This window comes from Coniophora puteana, assembly GCF_000271625.1.
Source record: "Coniophora puteana RWD-64-598 SS2 unplaced genomic scaffold CONPUscaffold_10, whole genome shotgun sequence".
Lineage (NCBI taxonomy): Eukaryota > Fungi > Basidiomycota > Agaricomycetes > Boletales > Coniophoraceae > Coniophora > Coniophora puteana.
The window spans coordinates 200,710-224,310 of NW_006913062.1; the positions used below are offsets into that span (position 1 = coordinate 200,710).

At 51.7% G+C, this 23,601-nt stretch overlaps 7 protein-coding genes across 7 annotated transcripts; 4 read left to right on the forward strand and 3 right to left on the reverse strand.

The window, feature by feature from the left end:
• Positions 1–193: 193 nt before the first annotated feature.
• On the reverse strand, positions 194–1,254 carry CONPUDRAFT_138570 (uncharacterized protein). Its single transcript, XM_007773057.1, has one exon. The coding sequence runs from the start codon at positions 869–871 to the stop codon at positions 455–457; it is 417 nt and encodes a 138-aa protein (XP_007771247.1). The 5' UTR covers positions 872–1,254; the 3' UTR covers positions 194–454.
• Positions 1,255–1,317: 63 nt separating this feature from the next.
• Positions 1,318–2,564, forward strand: CONPUDRAFT_167230 (uncharacterized protein; the record flags this gene model as incomplete). The annotated part of the gene is made up of 3 exons (XM_007773058.1): positions 1,318–1,337; positions 1,392–1,736; positions 1,792–2,564. Exons 2-3 carry the CDS (start codon positions 1,652–1,654, stop codon positions 2,562–2,564), a joined length of 858 nt encoding a protein of 285 aa, XP_007771248.1. The 5' UTR covers positions 1,318–1,337; positions 1,392–1,651.
• Positions 2,565–3,107: 543 nt separating this feature from the next.
• Positions 3,108–5,928, forward strand: CONPUDRAFT_83683 (uncharacterized protein). The gene is made up of 2 exons (XM_007773059.1): positions 3,108–3,753; positions 3,809–5,928. Exon 2 carries the CDS (start codon positions 3,818–3,820, stop codon positions 5,507–5,509), a length of 1,692 nt encoding a protein of 563 aa, XP_007771249.1. The 5' UTR covers positions 3,108–3,753; positions 3,809–3,817; the 3' UTR covers positions 5,510–5,928.
• Positions 5,929–6,872: 944 nt separating this feature from the next.
• CONPUDRAFT_145502 (uncharacterized protein) lies at positions 6,873–8,586 on the forward strand (the record flags this gene model as incomplete). The annotated part of the gene is made up of 12 exons (XM_007773060.1): positions 6,873–6,981; positions 7,030–7,115; positions 7,174–7,234; positions 7,297–7,436; positions 7,490–7,583; positions 7,616–7,701; positions 7,790–7,831; positions 7,887–7,905; positions 7,957–8,002; positions 8,054–8,162; positions 8,215–8,235; positions 8,293–8,586. 12 exons carry the CDS (start codon positions 6,873–6,875, stop codon positions 8,317–8,319), a joined length of 840 nt encoding a protein of 279 aa, XP_007771250.1. The 3' UTR covers positions 8,320–8,586.
• Positions 8,587–10,440: 1,854 nt separating this feature from the next.
• On the forward strand, positions 10,441–14,949 carry CONPUDRAFT_156171 (uncharacterized protein; the record flags this gene model as incomplete). The annotated part of the gene is made up of 4 exons (XM_007773061.1): positions 10,441–10,451; positions 10,504–10,681; positions 13,080–13,735; positions 13,905–14,949. 4 exons carry the CDS (start codon positions 10,441–10,443, stop codon positions 14,947–14,949), a joined length of 1,890 nt encoding a protein of 629 aa, XP_007771251.1.
• A 461-nt stretch (positions 14,950–15,410) lies between these two features.
• On the reverse strand, positions 15,411–17,864 carry CONPUDRAFT_107917 (uncharacterized protein). The gene is made up of 3 exons (XM_007773062.1): positions 17,782–17,864; positions 17,378–17,719; positions 15,411–17,246 (listed from the first exon to the last, which is right to left on the reverse strand). Exons 1-3 carry the CDS (start codon positions 17,828–17,830, stop codon positions 15,955–15,957), a joined length of 1,683 nt encoding a protein of 560 aa, XP_007771252.1. The 5' UTR covers positions 17,831–17,864; the 3' UTR covers positions 15,411–15,954.
• A 1,690-nt stretch (positions 17,865–19,554) lies between these two features.
• Positions 19,555–23,431, reverse strand: CONPUDRAFT_107921 (uncharacterized protein). Its single transcript, XM_007773063.1, has 8 exons — positions 22,566–23,431; positions 21,669–22,507; positions 21,568–21,609; positions 21,434–21,502; positions 20,891–21,056; positions 20,611–20,833; positions 20,414–20,543; positions 19,555–20,359 (listed from the first exon to the last, which is right to left on the reverse strand). The coding sequence occupies exons 5-8, from the start codon at positions 20,976–20,978 to the stop codon at positions 19,811–19,813; spliced, it is 990 nt and encodes a 329-aa protein (XP_007771253.1). The 5' UTR covers positions 20,979–21,056; positions 21,434–21,502; positions 21,568–21,609; positions 21,669–22,507; positions 22,566–23,431; the 3' UTR covers positions 19,555–19,810.
• Between the last annotated feature and the right edge of the window lie 170 nt (positions 23,432–23,601).

Consider the following 23,601-nt stretch of genomic DNA (forward strand, 5'->3'; position numbering starts at 1 on the left):
CCAATTTCTTTTTTCTTTTGGTATTAGTACTGTAAAAAGGCAAACATGTACGTAGTTGATTATTGAAGGACGTGTGACTGGGATAATCTTCGAGTGGGATTGGCTGGTAATCACGAAGTTTCCTTTCCGTATTACTCTTTGCTTTTTGTAAAGTAAATAAGTAAATAAAACATAAACAATTTCTCGTGTTCGAGAGCAAAACATACAAAATGCCATTCCGCCCCGCGCGGAACCGCCATTTCGGCCGAAATGGCTTGTTTAGATGCTTCGGACCAAAAGTGATAGTCGTGAGAAAATCATGCCCATGTCCCTCCGTCTCTTCTGCGCTGTCCACGATGTCGATGAGCATCCTGCCTAAAGATCACTCTATCATCTGTTCGATGACTTCACAATTCTCTGAGAAGATTCTCATATCGGTGGACAAGCGCCGTCTCCAATGTCCTGCGGTGTATCTCTAGGAGACCAGCTTGATGAATCTCTGTGAACGTACCGTTTCCGAACAGTACCTCAAACACTTCAGCGAAATCAGCACTGGCCTTGATAATGGACGATGTTTGGGGGCCCCTGCCTTGTCTTTGGTCTCCAAGATCATGCAAAAGCACGAGAACCATGACAGGCACCACGGACCCGCGTTTCGCACCCACTGACTATGCTGCGACGACAGAGCACAGCTTTGGTGATGACCAACGGGATCGGTCTCTCGGTGGTCCTCGGAGGCTTGATAAACGAGTCTGTGTATATGAAGCTGGGTAAAGATTAGAAGGCTGTTCTTCCGTGGCCACCAATAACCACTAGCACATCTCTCACCGAACAGCGCCCTCTGAAGGCGGCCGTGGTTACCCATGCTCATTACTGCCCCTTGGCAGTGCATCACGTTCGTTCTTCATCGCAGTCCTCATCATTACTCATCAGTATCGTTCTGCCCCTTGGGGCCTATACGTTCGCCTCGGGCTTTAAGGCTTGGTCTGCGACTCTGGCAAGACTACGGGAGAGAAGGCTAATCTAACGGTCTCTAAAACAACACCGAGGAGTCGAAGCAAGTGAGGCGAAACGGATCCTCCGCCCTCGTCGAACCTTCTGTCAAGGGCGCTGGGAGCCAGCGACGTGTGCTCCCTCGATACTGCCACCCGAGTGCTTACGCTCTGATCCTTCTCTAATTTATACCCTCCCTCCGCCGCTCTTCCCTCCCCGACTCTTTACCGACGGCGGCCTTCGACCTGATATTCCTACTCTGCAGTCCAAGCTGCCTATCTCGCCCATCAGCAGCCACTAAACCGAATACGGTCTAAAAACACAAGGCAAGGTACCAGTCTATTGGTGAGCACGTGGTCCTTTCGGTTCGTATCATTGTTTGCCCACAGCAACTTCATCCATCCTAACGCACGACACAGGGCGGACCCGAGAACAATAGCAGTAGCAGCAACAGCAATCCACCCGGAGAAGCTGTTGTTGTTGTTGGAAGCCCGAATCTAACAGGCTCCCTTCGAACGTTGCTGATCATCGCGCGTCCGCAGAACCAACTACTGCGATACTTGAATGATCTCCGATAGAAAGACTCGTGCTTAAATCCCTCGGCTGCCTGCCTATCCCCTCTTGGTTTTCCTTGAGCGCATTGCACAGCCCCGCGTCCCGTGGTTGTGTGCCTAGTGACATGGTTCCCGTCCTTGCTGCACCACCACCCGTCTACGTAGCGATGTCTTTGCCATCGGAAGACCCTTCCGCCCTTTTGCATGTCGGTGAGCCTCAGTTACTTCGGTTACGTTGCTTGCTGTAACTCATGGTCGATTGAAGAGTGGGATTCGTCGCATACACTGCACAGTCACTACAGCTCGGTCAGAGACCCTACGCCGTTGCCGACCTCGACCCCTGATGACATATTACTCGTGCAGTCTTCGGCAGGATGTTCGGAGGTTCCTTGGTCTACCTTCGATTCTACGCCGATTTTTTCCACAGAATCGGCAGCTCAGGAGAATGTGGTTCCGTTTACGGTGGCGTCCTACTACCGACCTTGGATCTCTCAGCAGCCGCTCGCCACCAGAACTGCTATCCCAACAGTCATAGGCGCAGTCGTTATTGCATCTATATTGGTGTACTTCTGGGCTCGTCGACGCGTCAAGACGGAGAACATGACCGCTATAATACCATACCGCTACACACCCGTTGAACCGGCACCAGCCCCCCGTTCTGCGCGAAAACAGGGTAGCATCGGTCATTCGCCACCCTTTGATTACTACTTCCCACTCCACCGGAACTTTCTCCCTTCTTTCTCAACACACACTCAGACGCAGGCGACTGCAGACCCCACGGAGGATCCGGACGTAGAGTCCCTCATCTTGCCCTCTTGTCTGCCAGCGGAGGATGATGAACCGATTCGCGTAGAAGAGCAGAGAAGAGAGCGGCAGCTACGAGAGAAGTTGCGTTCATCAACGTCAAGAAAAGGGAGGCGACGGACCCATTACAGCGCGGGCGATCGTCATACTTCTCCGTCATCGTATAACTTCATTCCTCGTAATCTCAGTCAAAGCCTTCCCGCGCTTCCCAAGCCCATTGTGGCATCCATCTAAAGTATCAATGCCTCAGCAATACTTGCTGCAGGACTTAACACGCTCATTTGACTCAAACGGCGATTCGAGGTCACGCCATGACATCTATCTCGACCTGGTCTAGTTGCGAGAGTCGCAGGCTTGTCTTCTCGGTTTGACGTCCGATCGCCTATTATGTTTATCCGGACATTAATTTATTACTTGCTAATGTTGAGCGGTGGGCTTCTGTAAACTACTGTACTGTATTTATTCGAGTATGGTGTGTTTTGGTACGGACTACCTATACTCAGTTCATAGATATGTCTTGCGAGATGCCTCGAACGCATGGTAATCAGCTTGTATATGTGTACTTCTATATGTGCTATAAGCAGACGGCGGAGTTTAGGCTATGTGCTGGTAGTGACGAGTTAACCCCTGACGAGCATAGCCACAGCTCAGGTACGTGCAGTTGCCAAAGTTGGACACGCTCGAGACGCGATTTTCAGTGTCCAAACATTCACCCTCACCACTGCAGCGCTTCAGACTAACTGTACACCTCCTACCAAATGCTCTGGACGAAGGCCCCTCGTCTCCGTTACTCACACGGCTGGCTCACAAAGGAGATTCGGTACGTTACGACAAACCCTCCAGATTTAAGCCATCATGGTCCTAATACAGTTTGGATGCGGTAAAGCCGCAGCACCACTGAGATCCTCAGGGCGTTCTAGAACTCTACTACCGCCTTCACGTTTCCATGAAGCCGATTCTGCCACAATGGATCAACCATGATGGCCGCTTGTAGCAACTAGGGTGCGAAGTGCTGACTGCAGCTGCGTGGGTTCCACGTTCCACGTTCAACGCCGTCGCGCCGTGGAATACGTGGTCCAAGTTGGCTTCACTGTACAAAACCACGATGAGTCCTAGAGATGAAACCTACTGATTCGTACAGTTCTGTTACTCTCCCAGAAGAGACGGAGGGGCTAGACTCAGTCTCATCAGGAACGTATTATAGCCCTTGATGCTCGCAGTTCTCATCACCAAGCGTGGAAGATGATACAAAACCCAAGCCAGGCCAGATACCTGGTTCTCTTCTGTCCTCTCAACATCGGCAAACCGCATTCTCTCCTCTTAACATTTCTTCATCAACGTCACTCGTTTATCCCAACAACTCATTTCCTTCCTTTCCTTTATCGAATAGCTAGCCTATGTGTCCGCATCTTTGCCCTCGTTGGTCAGTCTTGCTTATACGTCAATGCACAATGACACGGATCCCTTACTGTTCACAGAACGCCATCATGAGGCCTTACGGGTTCAGAAAGTCTCTGCATCCTATGGTCGATTTCATCCAGCCAGCGGCAGGTATCGAGAGACAGATGGCACGTTCTAGCGTCGCACCTTTCATTCCATCTTCTTCAAATCCATTGATGACATCAATACCGTCGCCAACCACTGTCTCACCTGGGAATAAGCCGCGCTCGACCAACGAGTGTCCACTTTGGTCGCCCCTTTTTGCAAGGACGACGCCTGCAGATGATCTCCCGTCGTACGGAATACCTTGGCCGCTACCAGCACCTCTTCCAACATGTATACCAATCCCCCTGCCAGACTGTATATCACTCCCCCTCCCTCTATTATCGTTTCTGCCTCGTTGCACTGAAAATTCTGCTGCTACGTCTTCCAGGACATCAAAGCATTCCTCCCTGACCACGTCGCATCATGCTACTACCAGCCCTTCTGTGTCTGCTTGTTCGTCTACCTGCTCGCGTCCCAATGGATGTTCAAGCTTACCAGGGTCTTGCACGTTTCCATGGTCAACTTCTACCTCATCTTCCTCCTTGGTCACCACAACTCCCGACTCACCCTCGCCATCGCATAAGACGACGCTTACAAAAACCACCACGTCATCTTCGTCCCACACCAGCACTTCGCCCTCAACTCCCCTAACCACTAGTTCGAGTACATCCACTTCGTCTCTCCGAGGCCAGGGACGGCCAACTACTGATGCTACTTCAGCCATAAACGGCACGTCCCCACACACGTCTACAAGTTCTAGCTATTCTTCGTCAGTGACGTCATCGTCAAGTAGATCATCTTCCGCGCCCATCACTTCTTTCCCAACCCCTGCGTCCACGCCAAACAGGACGCCTCCAACGACGAATCAGGTTTCCCCTGCAACACCAACCGGGGCTTTGACTAGTACTGGTACCGTCGAGCTCGTCGTAGGAAGCAGTGTAGGTGGGATAGCTGTTATCGCGGTGATTGCGTATTTTCTTCTACGCTGGATCAGAAACAGACAAGTGACAGAATCGACTATTGGCGAGAAGTATCAAGTGGTTCCAGGTCCGCCGTTTTCACATTCCGGAGCCCGCCCCGCGCCTTCGGTTATGTCTCTCGTACCCCCAGACCACACACACTCAATCATTATGTCCCCTTCTTCCTCGTTGCGCTCCTCGTCTCCGCCTCCGTGGGACGCATGGCCGACGCCTCCAGGCTCGGCCTCCCTCGGATCGTTTAGGTCAGGATCTCCATTTGCACTAGACGAACACACAGCGTCACGAGCTCTTCTGAGTGAATCTCCGCTCATCAGCTCGTTTGGGCCCTATATCTCCTCGCGCTCCCAATCGACAACTCCGGCTAACAACACACCGGGATATCTAACGCCAGATCTCGATCCGTTTGCAGATACACCTCGCCCCGTTCCTGGCCCTAGTGCAGCACGCCTCGTTCCCGGCCCGTTTGCACGGTTCGGGGCTGTTGTCGAAGATGTCGAAGGATTCTATCCGAGCGGAACATTTGGCGTGCACAGCCACAACGATGTTGATGCTGCTAGACCCCATGTAACGAGCAGGGGTGCCGTGGAAGCAAGCGGGGACATCTCAATCAATGACATCGTCGAATATGCGGCGAGTGTTGTAACGACGAGCGAAGAACTACCCCCGTATCCCCGCTCTAGGAAATCGACGGCGACGACAAGATCGCGCTTCTGAGCTGAGTTCTGGCAGGAAAGTTCTGGTCTAAGGGGGTATTGCACTTATGCTTCGGTTTAGGTTTGAATCGTGACTTATGTGTGGCACTGGTGGCTTGTTTACGGACATTACATAGGTTTTGTGACGTGAAACGTGTTTACCGTTCGCTCATCTCTACGATCTCCCACTCAATCCGCGCGATGGACTACATGTGCCAGGCAAGATTCGACCCAAGGCGTACTTCCTGTACCTCTCCGTCTTCTTCGTAAACTCCGTAAACTCATTCCGTAAACTCCGGATCTGTGCTTGTGCCTCATCGCTTTTCCAAAATCCTATCATCTGACTTCTTCAGGCGCGATGCAATCAGTTTTGGACCTGAACCTTGTACTGTGAATGCTGTATTTCTCCTTGCGCAGTTTACCGCACCGCCTCATCTGTCGACTCGGCGCATTTGTAGGCACCGACTTTAGCTTATTTTGACATCTTGCTGTGTCACAATGCAGTTCACGTCCCGAGCTTAACATATCCGCTGCGGACATGTGTGGTCACTAGCTTGGATTGAGTAATCAAACGCATCATCTCAGCGGATCAACGTGTCTAAGGTTCGAATTCTGTCACTCTCTTGTGGAAACGCTATCATGAATTGATTTTCCTTTTAAAGAGCGCACTTGCATATGCTACAAGTCTGCATCGGATGGTTTAATATCACCGCTCACAAATGCTGTAGGCCCCACAATTACCGTATGAGCCAGGCTCGAATCCTGGAACATGCGCACAACTAGGTGGCCGCGGCATCGAATTCTTTACCTAAATTGGCGTTGCATGAAAGAACTTCTTCAGGCACTGTACGCGATCCCTTTCCTCGAACCTGGCTGCCTTGCCAATCTTGCCTTTTTGTATGAGATAAGATCGGGCCGAGGGTAGACTTTGTCCTTACCGGAACGTTCTAACCTGAACAGGTCGTGTCACTGCGGCTCCTTGCCGCCGGTTCCCTAAAATTTGGCCCGTAGTCCCCGACACGCTTCCAGCACTTTTGTCAAGAAACCCTAGATAATCTTCATGATCTTTCACCCTACATACCACACACATAATTCCAAGCGGAGATTTTTCCTGCCGTACGTACCCTATTGTCCCAGTCCCAGTTTAACGATCATCCCCACTCTGGAAACGAACTATGCCTTGCAGGGTTGCAATTTTTCAGGAACGGAGCGTCTCGCCGCAGCGAAAGCTCATGACATGTTGTCACATTCCCTCCAGCAATTGATGCTCTCGGATGTTGTTAGAGTCAGCCATGCCGACACCAAGCATCCGCCGGGGTAGTCCTCGCAGAGAGGCACTCTAGAAGCCATAAATTAGACTCGGTCACTGGGGGAAACCCAGCAACATGTCTCCCTCTACCTCGAACTGCAAGAAGGCCCTCTTGGTTGCCGTTACCGAGGAGAATCCAGTTATTCGTAATAGGGATGTCCGGTGTCTTTCTACCTTCCTCATAGGTAAAGTAGCGCGTTAAAGATGAATTTTGCGAATAACGAGGATTACAGCTCACCGTGGATTTCACCCGAATTCAATATTCACCATGACGAGTGGTGACACCAGCTCTCCTCTATGTCCCACGGAAATCAGTCTCGTACGCACAATATAGCCACGATTGCCACACTAATATACTGATAACCTTTCGTGAGCAGATGTCACAGCTGTCTCGTATATTGAAGGAGTTGAGTCCTGGGGGCGAACTCTTGTTTTATTGTAAGCTCCCTATGTCAAAGTTACTTCGTCCATCAGGTAACAACGACTTCCATCCTCCTTAGTTTCAGGGCATAGTATGCCCCCATCGCAGATGCATGCTTGCTGTAATGCTAAAGTCCTACGTAAGAATAATACCATTAACATAGCCTTGACCTTTATAGCTACCCTAGTGCTTCCTGGAGAATCTACGCTACGTGGGAAGGTGATTTAACCATGACAGATAAGAGAGATACCTCTATGGTTGCTGACCATTAGCTCCAGAAGGTCCGTGATCGAATCATAAAATTAATGCCCTCGGGGGCGAAGGCCACCGTCATAATCGATTCCTGCTACTCTGGGGCATTTTTTGGTATGTCCGGTAATTCATGAATGCACACTCAGATAATGTATTCTTACTCCGGGATTCTCGGTTCCTGGGTGTAGGAATATCTCCGTTTCATGGTTGGGGTACAGACAAGCCCACTATAGTAAGTGTAAACCGGAGATGCAGAGCGATAAGCCGGGGTAATCAAGGTTTAATAGAACCTCGTCACTGCGTGCGCTTATAACCAAAAGGCATGGGAGTCAGAAGATCCGATCGACTTCTCAATGACCCGTGTGCGTCACTTACATTCCAACATGCACAGCATTTTCTGAGATAATTATACTACAGGGTCTTGTCAGAATTCTACGTAAGCATGCTCAAATAACATAACTGACTGACTGCTTGAATTTCTCCCTAGATGGGAATCCAAATTGCAGCTGGCAGGAGTTGATGCACGATCTCAGGTCGGCACAACTTTCTCTAATCGAGTTGATATGTTTGCTGAAATGTAGTAGGTTGAAATGCAACGAGATGACGGCTGCAAGGCTGAAAGACTTGGCCAACGCTTGCAGCCATATGGGTTGTGGAGCTTCGTGGCCGCACAGCGAGGATCAAACGCCACAGGTACGAGGACTCCACTCTGGTACTGTGTTCAGGTTGATGGATATCTATCAAGTTAATCTACACGAATGGCCTGGTACGTAGCCAACGGCCATTATAAATGAGCGCTTTCGTACTGATGAGGATGGCTTAGAATCTTGATTCTCGCGCGCTACTTTAGGAGGAATGTTAATGCTGGGAGCCCTGGGGTCACATGTCAGATAGTACTAGCTGTGTGAGTGGAAGGCGTCATGAAGCTGCTTATCTCCGTCCGCCACTGCCTAGTTGATCACGCTAGAACATATTTCCATCGATTTGGACGTGACTTTTACTCCATGCACCGCTTCGGCACGCCTGAGTTTTGGGACGGATCACCCTCAACTTGCATCCGATTGCTTCCATTGTGACGGCTCTGCCACAGTTACTTATCGCCGAGGTTATCTATGCTGGGAATTCGTGTTTCATAATAATACCCGCTGTTATCTGGCCTCATCGAATTATACCGTTCGTTCTGAAATTTCTTTGTGATAAAGTCCATCTGGTCAGATGATCATCAACAGCACACATTCAGCTCCAATGTCACTTCTTTGCACGAGACTCGCTGTTGAACGAGACTGTAACTTGTCGCTCTAAAAGATGGTGGCCTTCTTAACATAGGAACTGTGAGAGACTGGTGTGCCAGTGCTCTATTATCGTCCTTCTGAGATTAGATCTGCCTTGATGGTTACTTCAGTGCCTCGAGATTGCACCGAACCATCGAGAAACTTGTTCTTGACTTATTATATATAGGTCCATCGCTTCTGTAAGACAAAGCGGTAAAACTCGTTCACACAATAGTTCCCTCTTCAAACCGTGCCAGCCAGAAGTAGAACATGACGGCAAACCCATATGAAGCGCTACAAATTGAACGAGTGGGTTGTTTTGTACATTTCTTGTCGCCATACTCATGACAGCATCTGGTCATCAGTACTTCAACGGTGGGAGAATTTGACCAAAAAAACCGCGATAGACGTTACTGATCTCATATACCCCCCACATCGTAGTTGCTGGTGCTGTCATTTTGGTATTAATGGCGTTCCACGACTCCAAGCTTATGTAGCTAACGACAAGGATAGGTTTACGACCATATGATGACTTTGGAATGGGAGGTTTGGAATGAAATCTGTCATTGCGCCATAGTTTACTGATAGAGGTTATGGTAGGCTTATTACTATGCACAGAGTCGATGGGGCTTGCCGAAGATTGTCTTCATTATCTGCAGATATTTACCCTACCCAGGAGTAATAATGGCAGCTCAAGGTGAATTTTGCTCTAAAAGTAACCGTGATAACTAATTTAAATTATCAAAAGAAGCAGCATTGTCCTACGTGAACGGGGATCCATTGCCACATGTCGAGGTTGGTTTTATGATACTCGTAGGTTGTTATTAAACATATGAGGTATATCAAGTGTACCGTCCTGGATGTCATCTCTTTTCGGGGAAACAGTTGGGTGTCTACCTACAACACTAACACTAGCGATCTCTCAGGAAGCACCATTGACAGTTTTACGCGTATGCAGCGTGGTGTTCGCTGAAGGCATGGTTCTTTACTTTTAAATGAGATTGTGCATTGATGAGCCAATAGTGCTGCTGTCGGTGCGCATATGGATCCTGTGGGAGAAAAGCAAGCGCATGTTCATCACTCTAGTGGGTCTAGCAGTAGTACGCGTCGCTGATTCAGATGAAGATACAATTTCTGACCGCACCTTGATTGAAGGTGACTCTCCCAGTCGCTTTGTATCTCAACATGGATCCCGTCCCCGTTGTTAACCGTACGATTTCCAAGTTCAATTTGAATGACTAATTCACCAGATGACTACTGTACACTTACAGGTTTGGGGTATTTTTGTGCAGACCAAGTCTCACGGGACGCATCGGTGGTGAGCGGGGCGATCATTGCTTATGAATTGTGTAAGCACCTTCAATTCTTGTTCATTGTGAAAAGAATTCAACGCCAAGAAGCCTTACTTTGCCTCGTGCTTATACGGTGGAGGAAGCTTCGAGGAAATGTCGGAGAAAACTCTATCGCGAATGTCCTGGTGAGAGAATGTATCTTGTATATCATGTTTATTGTTGGTAGGGCCTCAGTCTATCATTCTTCACAATTGACGTACTCATCGCGACGTTGGCGTCAAACTGTAGGTATATCATCATCAATCGTAATTGTTGGTTTTGCATTTCCGGTACGCACTTAGACCATGGGTGTACACAAGGATTTTGCGCTGACATTGATAACCGTCGTATCAGGAGGAGTATAGCGCCATGTTTGAGGCGTAAGCTCGTAAGCCCGCTACCAAGCATCTTACATGCTTACCCTGTCCTCAGTCTTCAAATCACAATACACACAGGCATGGCATGCCGTACCATGCTTAATCTTGTGAGGAATGAGAAGGAAGTCGAGGACCCAACAGTTATTGATGAGTTAGACGACATGGCGTTCGCCGCTCCAACTTCGTCTGGGTCAAATGTCGAGGCACCCATTAACTACTGTACCTACACGACCGTAGGTTCAAGGGATTTCTGCGTGACATGAAATCAAGATAAGTTCCGCCGAGGCTGAAGTTCAAATCTCCGGCGAACGCGTGATTTTGAACTAGGGTCACAGTTTGGTGACATCATCAAGGCATTATTGCTGAGGACAACGAAGGTGAAGAGGGTGTTTCATTGGAAGGAGAAGCAGGCAATGCGGACGCACCTTTTACAACGACTGTATTGCTTGTCCGTTAGGCTTATATACAGGCGTCTCAAGCCCTTGCCAGACCGGTATGACCGACTCACTGAAGCCTGCCAGTGAGGAGCTCGACATCACATCTCCAGTCGACTGTGGTCGTGCCAGTAAGGGTCTCAAAAATCTGAAACTCAGTACTACATCAGAATATAAGTTAAGAGGATTAGTATTTTTCGTCACGCGGGGAGGTTCATTATCTTTTGTGATGGGTGACGAACCAGGTCTTAAGTTCATTTGACAGGTCAAGCGTGAGGCGTGACGAACCTACGGTCGTGTAGGTACAGTAGTGGTGCACGCTCGCCCGAGAATACGTCCTTTGAACCAGTGAAGTTTCTTGGAATTCCATTTAATAGACTATCAGGATGGGAAATACTTGACTGTAGGCCATCGGACGCAGGCATAAGCCCTTGTACCTTCGTGACCACGTCATGGCGTGAAATGAATTCTCTACGCAGTAAATGATTATTCGGATAACTGAGCACTGGTAAGTTAGTTGAGGCAACACCCTTACGCTTAAAATAGCCATAGTTCACGGATGGCGCCCACGTACAGTGGTGGGCTTTTTTAGTGGTGATTATCACAAGACACGCCGAGCTACGCTCCGGCACTCTCTATCGAACTTAACAATGGGCTCTCACATTGCTACGGTATATCAGAATTTGCCCGAGGGCTTAGCTGAGGACACAAAAGTACGATAGATAAATGTATGTGTAACCAACAAAGTATTAGTACATACTATAGTGTCCTACGCGTTCGGCATTTGTTCGGGATGAGCATCGCACGCCAAGCACCACGGGCAAACTGCTATTTTTTGCTGGAGAAAAAAGAGAGAAAATGCGTGGAGGTGAAAACCCCCTTCGCCGAGTTTTCACCGCGAGAAAAGTCAAAGGAAAGATAACCATTGCACCCGAGAGAGCGCCTTTTCCGGGCGAGAAAAGGTTAACAATTCCCCAGAGTCGGCAAATTTACCAAATTAGGCATCCATAATTGGACATTTATCCTTTTCTCACCCAGAAAAGGCGCTCTCTAGGGTTCAATGATAATCTTTCCTTTGACTTTTCTCGCGGTGAAAACTCAGCGAAAAAGGTTTTCACCTACACGCCTTTTCTCTCTTTTTTCTCCGCCGAAAAATGGCAGTTTGCCCGTAGTGAAGGTTAAAAAGGAAAACCCCATCATATCAAAACGTCAAACAAAGGTCAACAAAAGCCTACCATAATTTTGAAGATACGAGTTATGAGCTGTTGGACATTGCTGTAACGCTGGGAGTGGGGACGCCTCAACGTGGCATAGCCACATTAAGACCCTGTTCAAACACGTCATAACAACACGTTACAAGCGCCCCGCATTTGTCGATTTCGCCCGACTACAACATCCTCTTTCTCCTCTTTCATGCCGTACCACATGAGTCTTCACTGGCTACGGTCTTCCTCACGTTCTGACACCAAAGGCATTTCGAAATCGCTATCTAGGATGCGCGATGATCCTGTGAAGAACCAATCCGGAGCATCATGATCCTGATGTGAGTTTCCTCCCAGCCCTCCAAGGCTGCGCTCTTTTTATAGGGTTTGTTCGGCTGCGTTATACGATGGGTCACAGTAGGGAGCATTAATCGTACTGCAAAGGCCACTACCTCACCATACGTCGCAGGACCCGAACATTTCTGGGTGAGGGCTGAGTCCGTGATACATATATGCATGAACCTGGCTGACATAAAGATCTACTTTCCCTGTATTCGGTTACCAAACATTTCTACACAGGGTATACATCAGAGAACGAAACGTAACTCATGATGCTCGGTGCACATATCGCTAAACGTGGACGATGGAAACGTGATGGAACAAACCTTGGTCTGGTTTCTATTATACAGCTTCTCTCTTCCCCTTCAAGTTGGTTTCCAGGCAAGCTCTCTCCCGTGCCACGCTCCTTTTAATTCGCTCACTTGCCGTAAGGTACTCGATTCTCGTTGTCCCTGATTGCCTCAATATCTTCTCTGCATTTTCTCTTGGGAGGTAGACGTGTCACGGAGTTGGTTGGTTGGTGGTATACTTTCCCTGGATACGACTTAGTTCTGACGGCTCCATGCGTACTAAAGAAGGGATCGCATGAGCCCTTACTCAACCGAACGGTCTGTAAGGCCTACTACGGTCACGTCCATGGCGCCAGATTCGACTAGGTCGGAAACAACAACCTCTTCCGTCCCGTCTTCGGAGACATCGAGCACGTCGTTTATCGTTTCCCCAACACACGGGCCTCTCTCCAAGAGTTTCCCAGCCCCCATCTCGCATTTGGTACCGGCAACAACACATACGCTCCCTTCTGGTGTCCCAAGCTTGATTCCATTGATTCCACTGCCCCCACTATCCATCCCACCGAGTCTTGTCCCTACCCTAGTACTTCCCACCATACTTCCCACCATACTGCCATCCATAACACTCTCCATACCGCTCTCTATACCATTCTCTATACCACTCTCCGTACCACTCTCCATACCGACATCAAACGACCTCACTGGCACCATTCCGTACACTGGCACTCCCACACTATCGCACACTTCCTCGACCACTTTCAATCATACCTCTTCCTTCAAGTTGAGCACATGCTCAGGCACATCGGGACTCTGCCGACAGCCTCCGATAATCCCCCCTTCAACTTCCACTTCCACCAACACGAATACCAAGACATCCTCGAGTCACAAATCTTCAACATCTGCGAGCTCGACTTCCCCGTTGACGCGAAGTCAAAATCCCATAGGCTCTCAGAGTCCCCCGACGGAAGCGAGTTTACCTACTGTTTCCGGCACATCGATCATCTCAACAACGAGGATCGGAGGTTCGTTTGAACCTGCCAGCTCGCAGACAGATACGACCTCAACCTCCGTTTCCCGATCCTCGACTTCCTCGTCAGTTCATCAAGGCGGCGTAATCCCTCCCACCTCGCAGTCAGAAATATCTTCATCGACCGCTACCTCACAGTCATCCGTTTCTTCATCCGTTTCTAGTAGCTATGCTCCTCTTCCCCCCAAAGATGGTGCATCGTCGTCGTCATCATTGACTTCTTCGCCGGAAAAATCGTCATTGACACCCATTTCTTGGAGCGTTACCACGTCTACAGATAGTAGCGTTACGAAAAGCTCAACCGTTACCAATGTTCCAAGCGGTGTTCCACAGTCTGACGGAGGTTCACAAACTCAAACTCTAAAACCGGAAATAGCAGCATCAAGCAGTACAGGCACGGTCGAACTTGCAGTAGGAAGCAGTGTAGGGAGTCTCGCTGTCATCGCTGTCATCGCGTTCTTCCTTCTACGTTGGCGTCGAAGACGCTCCACAAAGTCCCGACCCAGAAGCAATTCGGCAGAGAAGTACTCAAACATTGGCGTCGTTCCCGCTTCTCCATCTCGTATCTATCTCGCTTCTTCGGCTGCATCCCTTGCATCATCCGAAGAAACAGACTCGAACGACCTCTCTCCCGATTCACTTCACTCCTCGCTCTTCCCACCCTGGGATGCCTGGCCAACACCTCCCGGCTCCCGCTCAGACTCAGACTCCATCGAGCCTGCGCCCATGTTTTCTGTGGCTAATGCAGCAGATGCGCGTCGCAACCTCATGCGTGACCCCCCTCTTTCCAGTAGCCCTTTTAGGACGTCCAACTTCTCCGCGAGACCTCTTCCTCAGCCACCGCTCCAAGACAGAACACTAGCAACCGACCCTTTCGCTGATCCCGATCCTTTTGCAGACGCGCCACCGCCATGGCATGGCATCGATTCCACGCGGATTGGCTCTGGGCCACCGTCGCGCTCTTACACGCTCGCAGAGAACCTATCTGGTTTCTACCCAAGCGGCGCTTTTGGCGTACATAGCCACGAGATGACCGGCGGCCCAGAGCGACAATACGGGAGCAGAGCCAGAAGTGCGGTGGTGACTTCCGGGGACATCTCGATCAACGATCTCGTGCAGTATGCCGCGAGCATCGTAACGACGAGCGAAGAGCTCCCGTCATACCCGCACTCGAGGAAGTCTACGGACCAGACGCGCTCCGAGTCTTGATTGTGGGTGAGATAAGGAAGTCGGGGAAGACTGAGCGTATCTTGACTTTCTTCTTGTAGAGGGGTCTGACTGTAATATCTGTAACAACTGGTACACTTTTAGCACATTACCCATCACTAATCCCTATGGCGTCGGCGGACAGATAAGTAGCCAATATCACGACGCAAGAGATATCGGTTTGATGAAGGCAGGAGATTTGGACCTTGATGATCAACTTCCCAGTGGTTTACGCCGGCCTCCACGCTCGTATCCTGCCGTAATCCCGTTTTAACGAGGTAGAACTAGAGGGTACATGTGAGATTCGCGAAGAAATCATCCAACATAAGCGGGTCATATTTTGACGCACTACCGTACAGCACAAGTGCAGCACTACCGGCATCCCACAAGCGACCTTGAAGCTGAATGGGTCATTCGCTCTTCGTCACCCTAAATCCCTCACTCATCAAATCCATATTATGGACGGGGTATACCAACGTGCATTCAAACAACCGCAACGACGAGAACTAATTATAATAAAGCTACACAGCGCGACGAATCGCGAGATATATCGAGACGTAGATAGAGAGAAACACATAGAGAGATCAAAACAGAAGAACAGTAATATGGCTACAGGTTGTATCAAATCAGGTCAAGCGTAGATCAGGTCGGGAGGGGGAGAGTCCGTATAACGTGAACACAATGTATATATGCAGTAATAAGTCACAGGCCGAGAAACTCCCGTCCGAAACGAGCGGGGAGGCAAGAAGGCGTAAAGCGTCTAATAAGGCGTGAAGAGCGATTAAACGGAAGACGTAATTCGAGGCGATGGAGATGGAGAATGGATACAGTCAATGAGAAATGAAGATGCGAGGGGCTCCGTGGTTTATGGGTGTATGTGAGATGCTGAAGATGAAAGAGAAGCAGAAAAAAATTGAGCGGAGCCGAGTCTTGTCTTTGAATGGAAGCGTTTTTAAGTTGCGGGTATCGGGATCGTTGTGCATCGAGGAATCCTTGCCTAGTCGTCATCTAGAACGTCGCCTGTAGTTCGTCGAACCCGCCCCCAAACTGGTGGTACGGCGACACTGCGTGAGGTGCCATCTGGTCGAACATGCCTTCGACGAAGCCGTCCATCTGCAACTGCGCCTCGTTTGAGATGCCACCGAATGTACCATCCTGCGGGTGCTGCTGGGCCTGAAAATGCACATGAGAGGCAGAGGCGTCGCCCCACATCTCGGCGGGCACGGCATGGTGCGGATGCGGTGCGTGCACGTGCGGTGGGATGTCGTCCGACGCGGCAGGAGAGCCGGAGTACGCGGATGAGGGCTCGCTCTGCGGGGTGGTGAAGTCGGTGGGCCATGCAGAGGGCTGGGGAAGCTCGCTCATGTTGAGATGCTGCGCAGAGGGAAACTTGGACGCGTCGGTGGGTGGGTAAAGTGACATGTCGAACTGTTGGTTAACTGGCATATCATGAGGCGCGATTCCATCGTACACGCCAGGCGAGTGGGCGTTGACCATAGGCGGGTACGCCATCGGGCCCATCGACTCCATAGGGCTATGGCCCATCGCGTCCATGCCGCTCATCATATCACCACCGAAAGGTTGCTGCCCGCCGAGCGAGAAGTCGCTCGAGAAAATGGTCGTGTCCACCTGTGGGGGCAGATCCAGCTCTGAACCGTTGGTCTCGCTCGGTGCATAGCTCTGGCCCCACGCGGCCCAGCCAGGGTTGAGACTGTTGGGGTCGAAGTGCATGTTATTGTACTCGTACCCCTGCATCTGCTGGTACGGCTTTCCGAGCGGGCCAGCGGACGATGCGCGGCGTTGGCCGAGAAGCATGCGGTTCTGCTGGGAGATGCTGTAGCGCTGACCAGCGCCGAAGCCGAAGTGGTTGGAGCTCATGCCGGCCTGCGGCGAGTCAGGATTCGAGGTAGAGTAGTGGAAGTCGAATGGGACGGAAGGGATCGCGATCGAGTTCTGGTTGAAGTAACCCTCGGGAAGGGGAACGGACGACGAACGGCGATGGCTATAGTGAAGCGGCACGGGCATGGCGATGCCTGGGTGCATGGGGGACTTCACTTCGCGCCAACGCTCGGCGAGCTGCTCGCCCTTGTTTCCCTCGAGGAGCAGCTGGGTGATGGCGTCGCACTGGGCCTCGTCCTGGAAAGTGGGGAGCGCCTTGTCCTTCTTCTTGGGCTTGTTCTTGTTGTGGACGGGCCGGAAGCGGTAGTTGGGGTACTTGATCTTGTGCTGCTTCTTCTCCTCTTTGGCGCGGATCTCCCACACACGCTTCTCATCCAGCGGCAGGTTCCGCCAGCAGTTGCCTAGAAGGGAAAGGAATACCGGTCAGCATCGATTCGGATCAAGCGCCCATCAGTGGACAATTTGGACAATGGACATTGGACGCTGGGACCATGTGCCACTGTCCACAGCATGGGGGACGAGAGGGACATACCGATGATTTTAGATAACGAGCCATGGTTCGTCTCGATGGAACCCGGGACGTGCTTTTGACGGACAAAATCAGCACGGAACAGCATGAAAGCGTTCGGCGGCCGTGGGATGTAGCTTGATCCACGCCGCTTGCCTGGGGGAACACGGCGACGAGCAGGCGGGGCATTGGGTGCCTCTGATGGTGGGAAGAGACGTGGCTTCGTGTCGTCGTCTTCAGGCGTCGTTGCGTCGTCCTCTGGCTCCTCTACGTAGGTGACAGGTGTGACATTAGGTGCGAAGGTAACGTTGCGAGGCGAGGAAGTGTTGATGCCATAGACACCAGCCTTGATAGGGTGAAAGCCAGCTACCAACAAGCAAAACGTGTCAGTTCCACGTTTTCATTGTTTCCTTCACTGAGGAACGCACACAATGCCATAGACGAGCGACGGCGGTGAGATAGTCTTGACGCGGACATGACTGGATATGTCGGACGGGACCTTCTTGGGCCGAAAGCGGGAGGTAATGGAGAGAGAGAACAAAAGGGAAGGGAGGGACACGGAGGGCGTGATCGTGCGTGCGGGCACTTATAAACCTTATAGCGAGCCCATCTCCTGGGATTCTGACATCTGGGGCGCGAACTTGCCCTCTCGCGTCTCTCCTTCGCCGCTCGTCTGCTGAGGACCCCGCACGCAGCTCTCGCACGGACGTTCTCTCCGACCGCGTTGAGTCCGCGGAACAGCCGCACCGGAGACATTCCTCGCGTTCCCATAGGCTGGATATTTGCATCCGTAGAGCGTCTGCGAGAAAAGTCCAATGAAGAGGTTCCAGAGGTCTCCCGGCGCCGCTGTCCAAGATGCCCGGAAGAAGATTCGACCAATTCTGCGCGTCCCTTTGTATCGAAAGTGGATGCAAGTTTGTCGACTTCCATATACGGCCGACGTACCTGTCTCGTATAACGTGGCCTTGCCATTTTTCCCCGAGCACGTGGAGGTGTCCTTCTCGCTCCCTCGAGCTCGACTGGCCGCAAATGTCGCGCCTTCTTGTGTCTTGGTTACGGAAGTCGTCGAGGACGCCACGACGGTCGCTGTCCTTGAGACGATCTCAGCATCTCGTTGGACACCGCGCGATGTGAAACGATGTCGATGGAATCCCACGGTTTACATCTCAATTCCCAGCGCTCGGGCTCTGCCGTCGTGCCGCATCGGAGCGGCCACAGATCCACGTTCTTAGCGCTCACTAGCGTCATTTTCGATGCGTCATCTGCTCTGCCTGCCTTGCTCGTTCCAGCTCATTCCCCGCAACGTGCACCTGAATGCTGTGCGCTGAAAGGTCTAAAGAAGTTTATCCCAGGTGAAAGGATCAGCCTGAGCGTCTACCAAGCGTCTACCAAGCGTCTACCAAGCGTCTACTGTAAATCGTGTTCTCGGAGATTCGCGATGGACGACTTGGTTATGTTGTGGCTCTGTGCTCTAACTATTTCTGTCAGCGATCGTCTCCACTTTTAGACTATTCTTCGTCCACTGTCGCACCAATGTCCATACACGTATGGACTAAATGACGCAGATCCTCATCGTCCCTCCTTTGAGGTGCCGAAAATGCCCACGCTATGTGCATCATAGTACGAGGACCCTTCTACTAGTAAACCTGCAGGCTGATGGTATGGTGGTGCTACCAACTTTAGGGCCTGTCCATACACATTTCCCAGGCCTGTGCAAGTCCAGCTATAAACCAGGTTCACCCACATTCAACCGCGACAGGACTACAGACTCATCCCGCTAACGCTCTTCTCCAAAATTACCATCCGCCCTGCGGACGTACTTTGCGGGAAAAGAAGAACGTGCCATTCATCTCTTTCTCGTAAAGACACCCAAGTGGGTCATTTATACCCCTCGGTTTATCCCATAACCACCCCTCAGATGCACGCAGCCGTCATCCACGTGAGAAGAAAAACGAAACGCTTTTCTTTCTCTCGCAAAGACGTCTGAGCGAGCATGGGCCATCCTACATATACGCATTATTCCTCATTTCTCTATATTTTCTCCTCGCTCGATTGCACGCGGACTGCCTTTCCTAGAGAAGAAGAACGTTCCTGCTCTTCTTTCTCTAGTAAAGACTTCTAGTGTTGCATTGTGAGGTGAAGCAGAACACTCACGTTTAACAGGCGTGTGCTGTCGTTTTAAAGAAAGCCCTCATTTCTATCGCTGACCCTGGTGTTGTGTCTACGATATATGTCGAACATATTCAGCCCCATAAACATGTCGTTTGTCGCGATTAGTATAAAAATAAACAACGCGACGCGAAATAGTACCGAAAATAATCGTAATACGTGAACCTCGTGGTGTGAAATAAAGGTATAAGTCATCATCGCTCGGAGGCCCAGTGCCAAATAAGTTGTGCTCCCATGTTTTGTGTGAATCGCACCAAAGAAAGCGACACATCCAGCAAAGCCCACGATTTACAAGAATGATCCAAACAAACACCAAATCGCAATGGCCAGCCCGAGCATACCCTGCATGCTCGGCGCACCGCCGAGCCTGAGCCCGCCCGCGGCATCCACGAGTGGTGCAGCCTGAATGATCGTCTGGTTCAGACAGTCGAGCAGCGTCAAGTCGATACCGGAAGGCAGCGGCGTGTCGGCCGTTTCATCGCCCGCAATGCTGTCGTCCGTGCCGAGGGTCGCGCTATTGTTGTACCCATCCAAGGTGAGCACGACGCTGCTCGCTCTATAATATTGCACAGCCTGGAACGGCTGAGGGGCGCCGGTCGAGCTGGTGTTCACCGCAGCAGGTGTCTGGGAAGTCTGGTTGGTGCTCGAGCCCTGGGATTGGAGGTTGGAGGAGCAGTTGGACACGAGGAGCGGGAGCAGGGCGGAGACGGTGCTGTTGTCGGCGAGGAGATGAAACGTGGTCGCGTTGCTCTGCGAGCCACTGCTGGTGTTGTTGGAGACGAAAGTGGCTTCCATCATGGGACCACCGACACGCGAGGTGTTGTACGAGTCGCCGTACTAAAACCCAGAATTTCGTCAATATCTGCTGTGGAATTCGTAATAGGCACCCACCTCATGATCGACGAGGTACGCCCCTCCCCCACCAAACGCACCGCCCCACACAACGGGCCAGAACCAGAACGGGAAGCCGCGGTTATATACACCGCGCGTGGCCACGCCAGGGTATCCGCTTCCATACGCCCTGTACAGCCGCGTAACCGAGTCAGCTCTACACAGGTTTCCTTCGTAGAACGTTCCGAAACACAAACCTCGTCCCGGCGACCTGATCCCGCGTCGCACCGCCCGCCGTGCGTCCCGAGAACACCTGCCCCGACGGAATCGTAATCTGCTTCCCGCCGCCCGAATTGTACGTCGACACGCTGCGGCTGCCTGTGACCCCGTTGCTGCCCGCGAGGGGGACCGTGCTTCCTCTTCCACCGCTGCTCGATCCCGAGGACCCAGTGCTGCCCTTTCCGGTGCTGCCCGAGGAGCCTTTGGGCGACGAGGATGATGAGCCTTTGCCTGACGACCCGGAGGAGCCGCCTTTACCTGATGAACCGCCGCCTTTGCTACCGCCTCCACCTCCCTTTCTCCGTTCGAGGTACTGGAGGGCGGGTGTGACAAGGGGGACGTACATGCTTGCGGCACGGGCTTGTGAAGTTGTGACTTGAGAAGGGGGAGGGTTGTTATACGTTAAAATGTCCTGCTAAAGACGCTGGTATGGTCGTCAGTGGACAGCTCTACTTTTTGGTCTCGACTTCTCCGGGGGAGTCGATGACGGCGGACTGTGAATGGACAATGGATGTGCGGACAAGATCAAGAAACGCTATTGACACGCCCAGCTCCCTTTATGGGCCACACACGCCGATGGCCCACCGTCACAAGTAGAAATGTCAGCGACAATAAAGGACGATGTTCCTGAGTGGGCAGTGCCACGGAAGGACCAAAAGTCCCCGCTCATGCTCAAGATCAGAAAACATACAACGGTCTTCGCGCGCGTGTCCAATTGTCCCTTCCATTACCTCAGAGCGACGAGGAGGCGCATCACGCGTGACGACCGGCACACGAACGGCTTGTAATGCTTGGACCCACCTGTTTGCAACAATACTGTCCACTTCGACTTGTCGGCCGCAGAGTCGCTTTCCTGGGGAGAGCTTGGACCTAGTATTGACAAGGGAGGCGCATCAGAACGTTCCAGTCAGAAGAGAAGAGAACAGCCTCCATACCCAAGTGGAATGTCCAGAATTCAAGTGGTGTAGTGACGGTACCTGTTAGACTTTTGTCAGACTCCGCTTCCTTGTCCGCTCCTAGGATGTATGCGGCTGACATGTTCACATGTCCAGCGAGACAGCCCTGAGGTGCACTGCCACTGTTGGCCCAAGGACATCCGCTTGAATCGGCCCGACGGCAGCTACGATGACGTTGGCCCTGTATTCGAGAACATGATCATCAGAGACGCCGCTTGAAAACAAGTTGAAAGCGTGTTCTGCCTTGAAGGTAACACATTCCGCGGAAAATTGTTGTAATATAGCTTTTAAGCGGTCAAGAGAGGGTCAAGAGCAGGCTGGCGGAGGTTGTATGGAACCTATAATACGTGTCATATCGTGCCGCTCGCCGAAGAATACACAGCAAGTTCGGATCGCTCATGTGGAGGCACGACAGGGTGAAACCGTGTCTACAGCATGTTTAGACTGTGACATTTCCGTCAGATTATCCCTGCTAAGTTGGCGAGTGACATCGCACGGGAGCCCGAGAGACCGATGAGGGACGTCAGTGCTTGATGGAGGAACGCTCGGGGGGACAGAATTGACAGATTGCGCAACCACTGGAAGCAGCATACGCAGAGAAGAACGCATCGACCGTCAGAATGCAAAATAGGCTGTATTCAAAGCCGACGAGCACCACGCTCCATGCATGTATTCGGCGGGCCGGTGTTATATAGTCGATTATAGACCGTACGCAGTGGAATAATCGGTGCAACTGCTTGGCCTTCAGCGGGCGCAAGATGACATTGAGCGGCTCTGCGAGCATCTCTGGTGCGAAAATACCAGAGGGAAGGCGCAGCTAGGTTTAGTCATTACCTGCTCAGTGCAGCCAGCAAGCTATATGGTAATGTCCTCTCGGAAAGAAGTAGACGCGGACACATATGTGCAACGTGTAGCCCATCTGGGGAAAACCTTAAGTTCAGCTATGCGACTAAGTCACATACGGTTTGGCAACTCACCCATGGAGCACACCACAAAGGTGAGGCTTCTGGTCGTAGGACTTTTCTGTTTCCAACGACAATGCCTCACCACTTGATCCGCCGCCCATCTATACCTCCACCTCCATCTGGTCCACAGCTTTGCCGACCTTCCGTGTAACCACGCCCTGCTTTGCAGAATTCCCTATTGTCTCGACACTCTCCTTGACCTGCCGCCAAATCTCCTCCGCTGCACCACGCGCCGCCTCGCGAGCCTCTTCCAGTTCCGCGTCGTTCAGCGCCGCACCAGGTCGCACACCGTAGTTCGTCCACAGCAGCTCCGAAGGCGGTACGCCTTCCAGCACGCTGGGCATCGCGTGTGCAAGTCCAACAGAGAAGAGAAATGCGAAGCATCCACCACTCTTGAGCTTCTGCGTCTCCTCGGCGCTCGGATCCAGAACGATCGCCCCATCCTCACCGCCCTTCCCAACAGCAACAGCACACACAACTCCACGCAGCGGCACCGACCCAGCACTGAGCAGTGCGAGGCCCGCTGCATTGATCTGCGCTGCCAGACCCGAGGCACCGGCAAAGCTTGGTACGAGCGGCGCCGCGGGCGACAAGGACTGCACGACGATCTGGACGAGCGCGCGCGGGTGAGTGGTGAGGACAAGCGCGTGCTCCGCGATGCCACGGATGATGGACGCGATGGCGCGTTCGTGTGTGCCTGGGATGCCCGCGAGCGGGCGGACAAGGACTTCGACGATCGTGCGTGAGGGGTGTTCGGCGGAGAGACGAGCGGTGAGGGGGCCGGAGACGGATGCGAGGGCTGAGCAGGCGGGGGAGAAGGAGAAGCGACCAGATCCGTCGGCGCCTGCGAGGCCATCGTAGCCGATGGAGATCGGACGCATGGTTGGTGATGCTTGCGTTGCGCAGAAAAAGGAGGTAAGGGTAGTGGATGGGATAGAATTTGCACTTGCTTGGCAAACGCTTTAGAAAGTAACACACGTAAACAACGCGTCATCTATCATCTGAAAAGTACAAACTCTTTCATAACTTTTTCATAACTTGTTCAGAT

Excerpts from the sequence above, each read along its gene's own strand:
- CONPUDRAFT_107917 (XM_007773062.1), bottom strand. The coding sequence starts at position 17,830 with ATGTCCGCGTCAAGACTATCTCACCGCCGTCGCTCGTCTATGGCATTG. Across the intron at positions 17,720-17,781 it reads TCGCTCGTCTATGGCATTGT|CTGGCTTTCACCCTATCAAG; the intron begins GTGCGTTCCTCA and ends GCTTGTTGGTAG. Across the intron at positions 17,247-17,377 it reads CTCGTTATCTAAAATCATCG|GCAACTGCTGGCGGAACCTG; the intron begins GTATGTCCCTCT and ends TTTCCCTTCTAG.
- CONPUDRAFT_83683 (XM_007773059.1), top strand. The coding sequence starts at position 3,818 with ATGAGGCCTTACGGGTTCAGAAAGTCTCTGCATCCTATGGTCGATTTC.
- CONPUDRAFT_138570 (XM_007773057.1), bottom strand. The coding sequence starts at position 871 with ATGCACTGCCAAGGGGCAGTAATGAGCATGGGTAACCACGGCCGCCTT.
- CONPUDRAFT_107921 (XM_007773063.1), bottom strand. The coding sequence starts at position 20,978 with ATGTACGTCCCCCTTGTCACACCCGCCCTCCAGTACCTCGAACGGAGA. Across the intron at positions 20,834-20,890 it reads CAAAGGCGGCGGTTCATCAG|GCTCCTCGGGCAGCACCGGA; the intron begins GTAAAGGCGGCT and ends CGTCGCCCAAAG. Across the intron at positions 20,360-20,413 it reads CGTACCTCGTCGATCATGAG|TACGGCGACTCGTACAACAC; the intron begins GTGGGTGCCTAT and ends TCTGGGTTTTAG.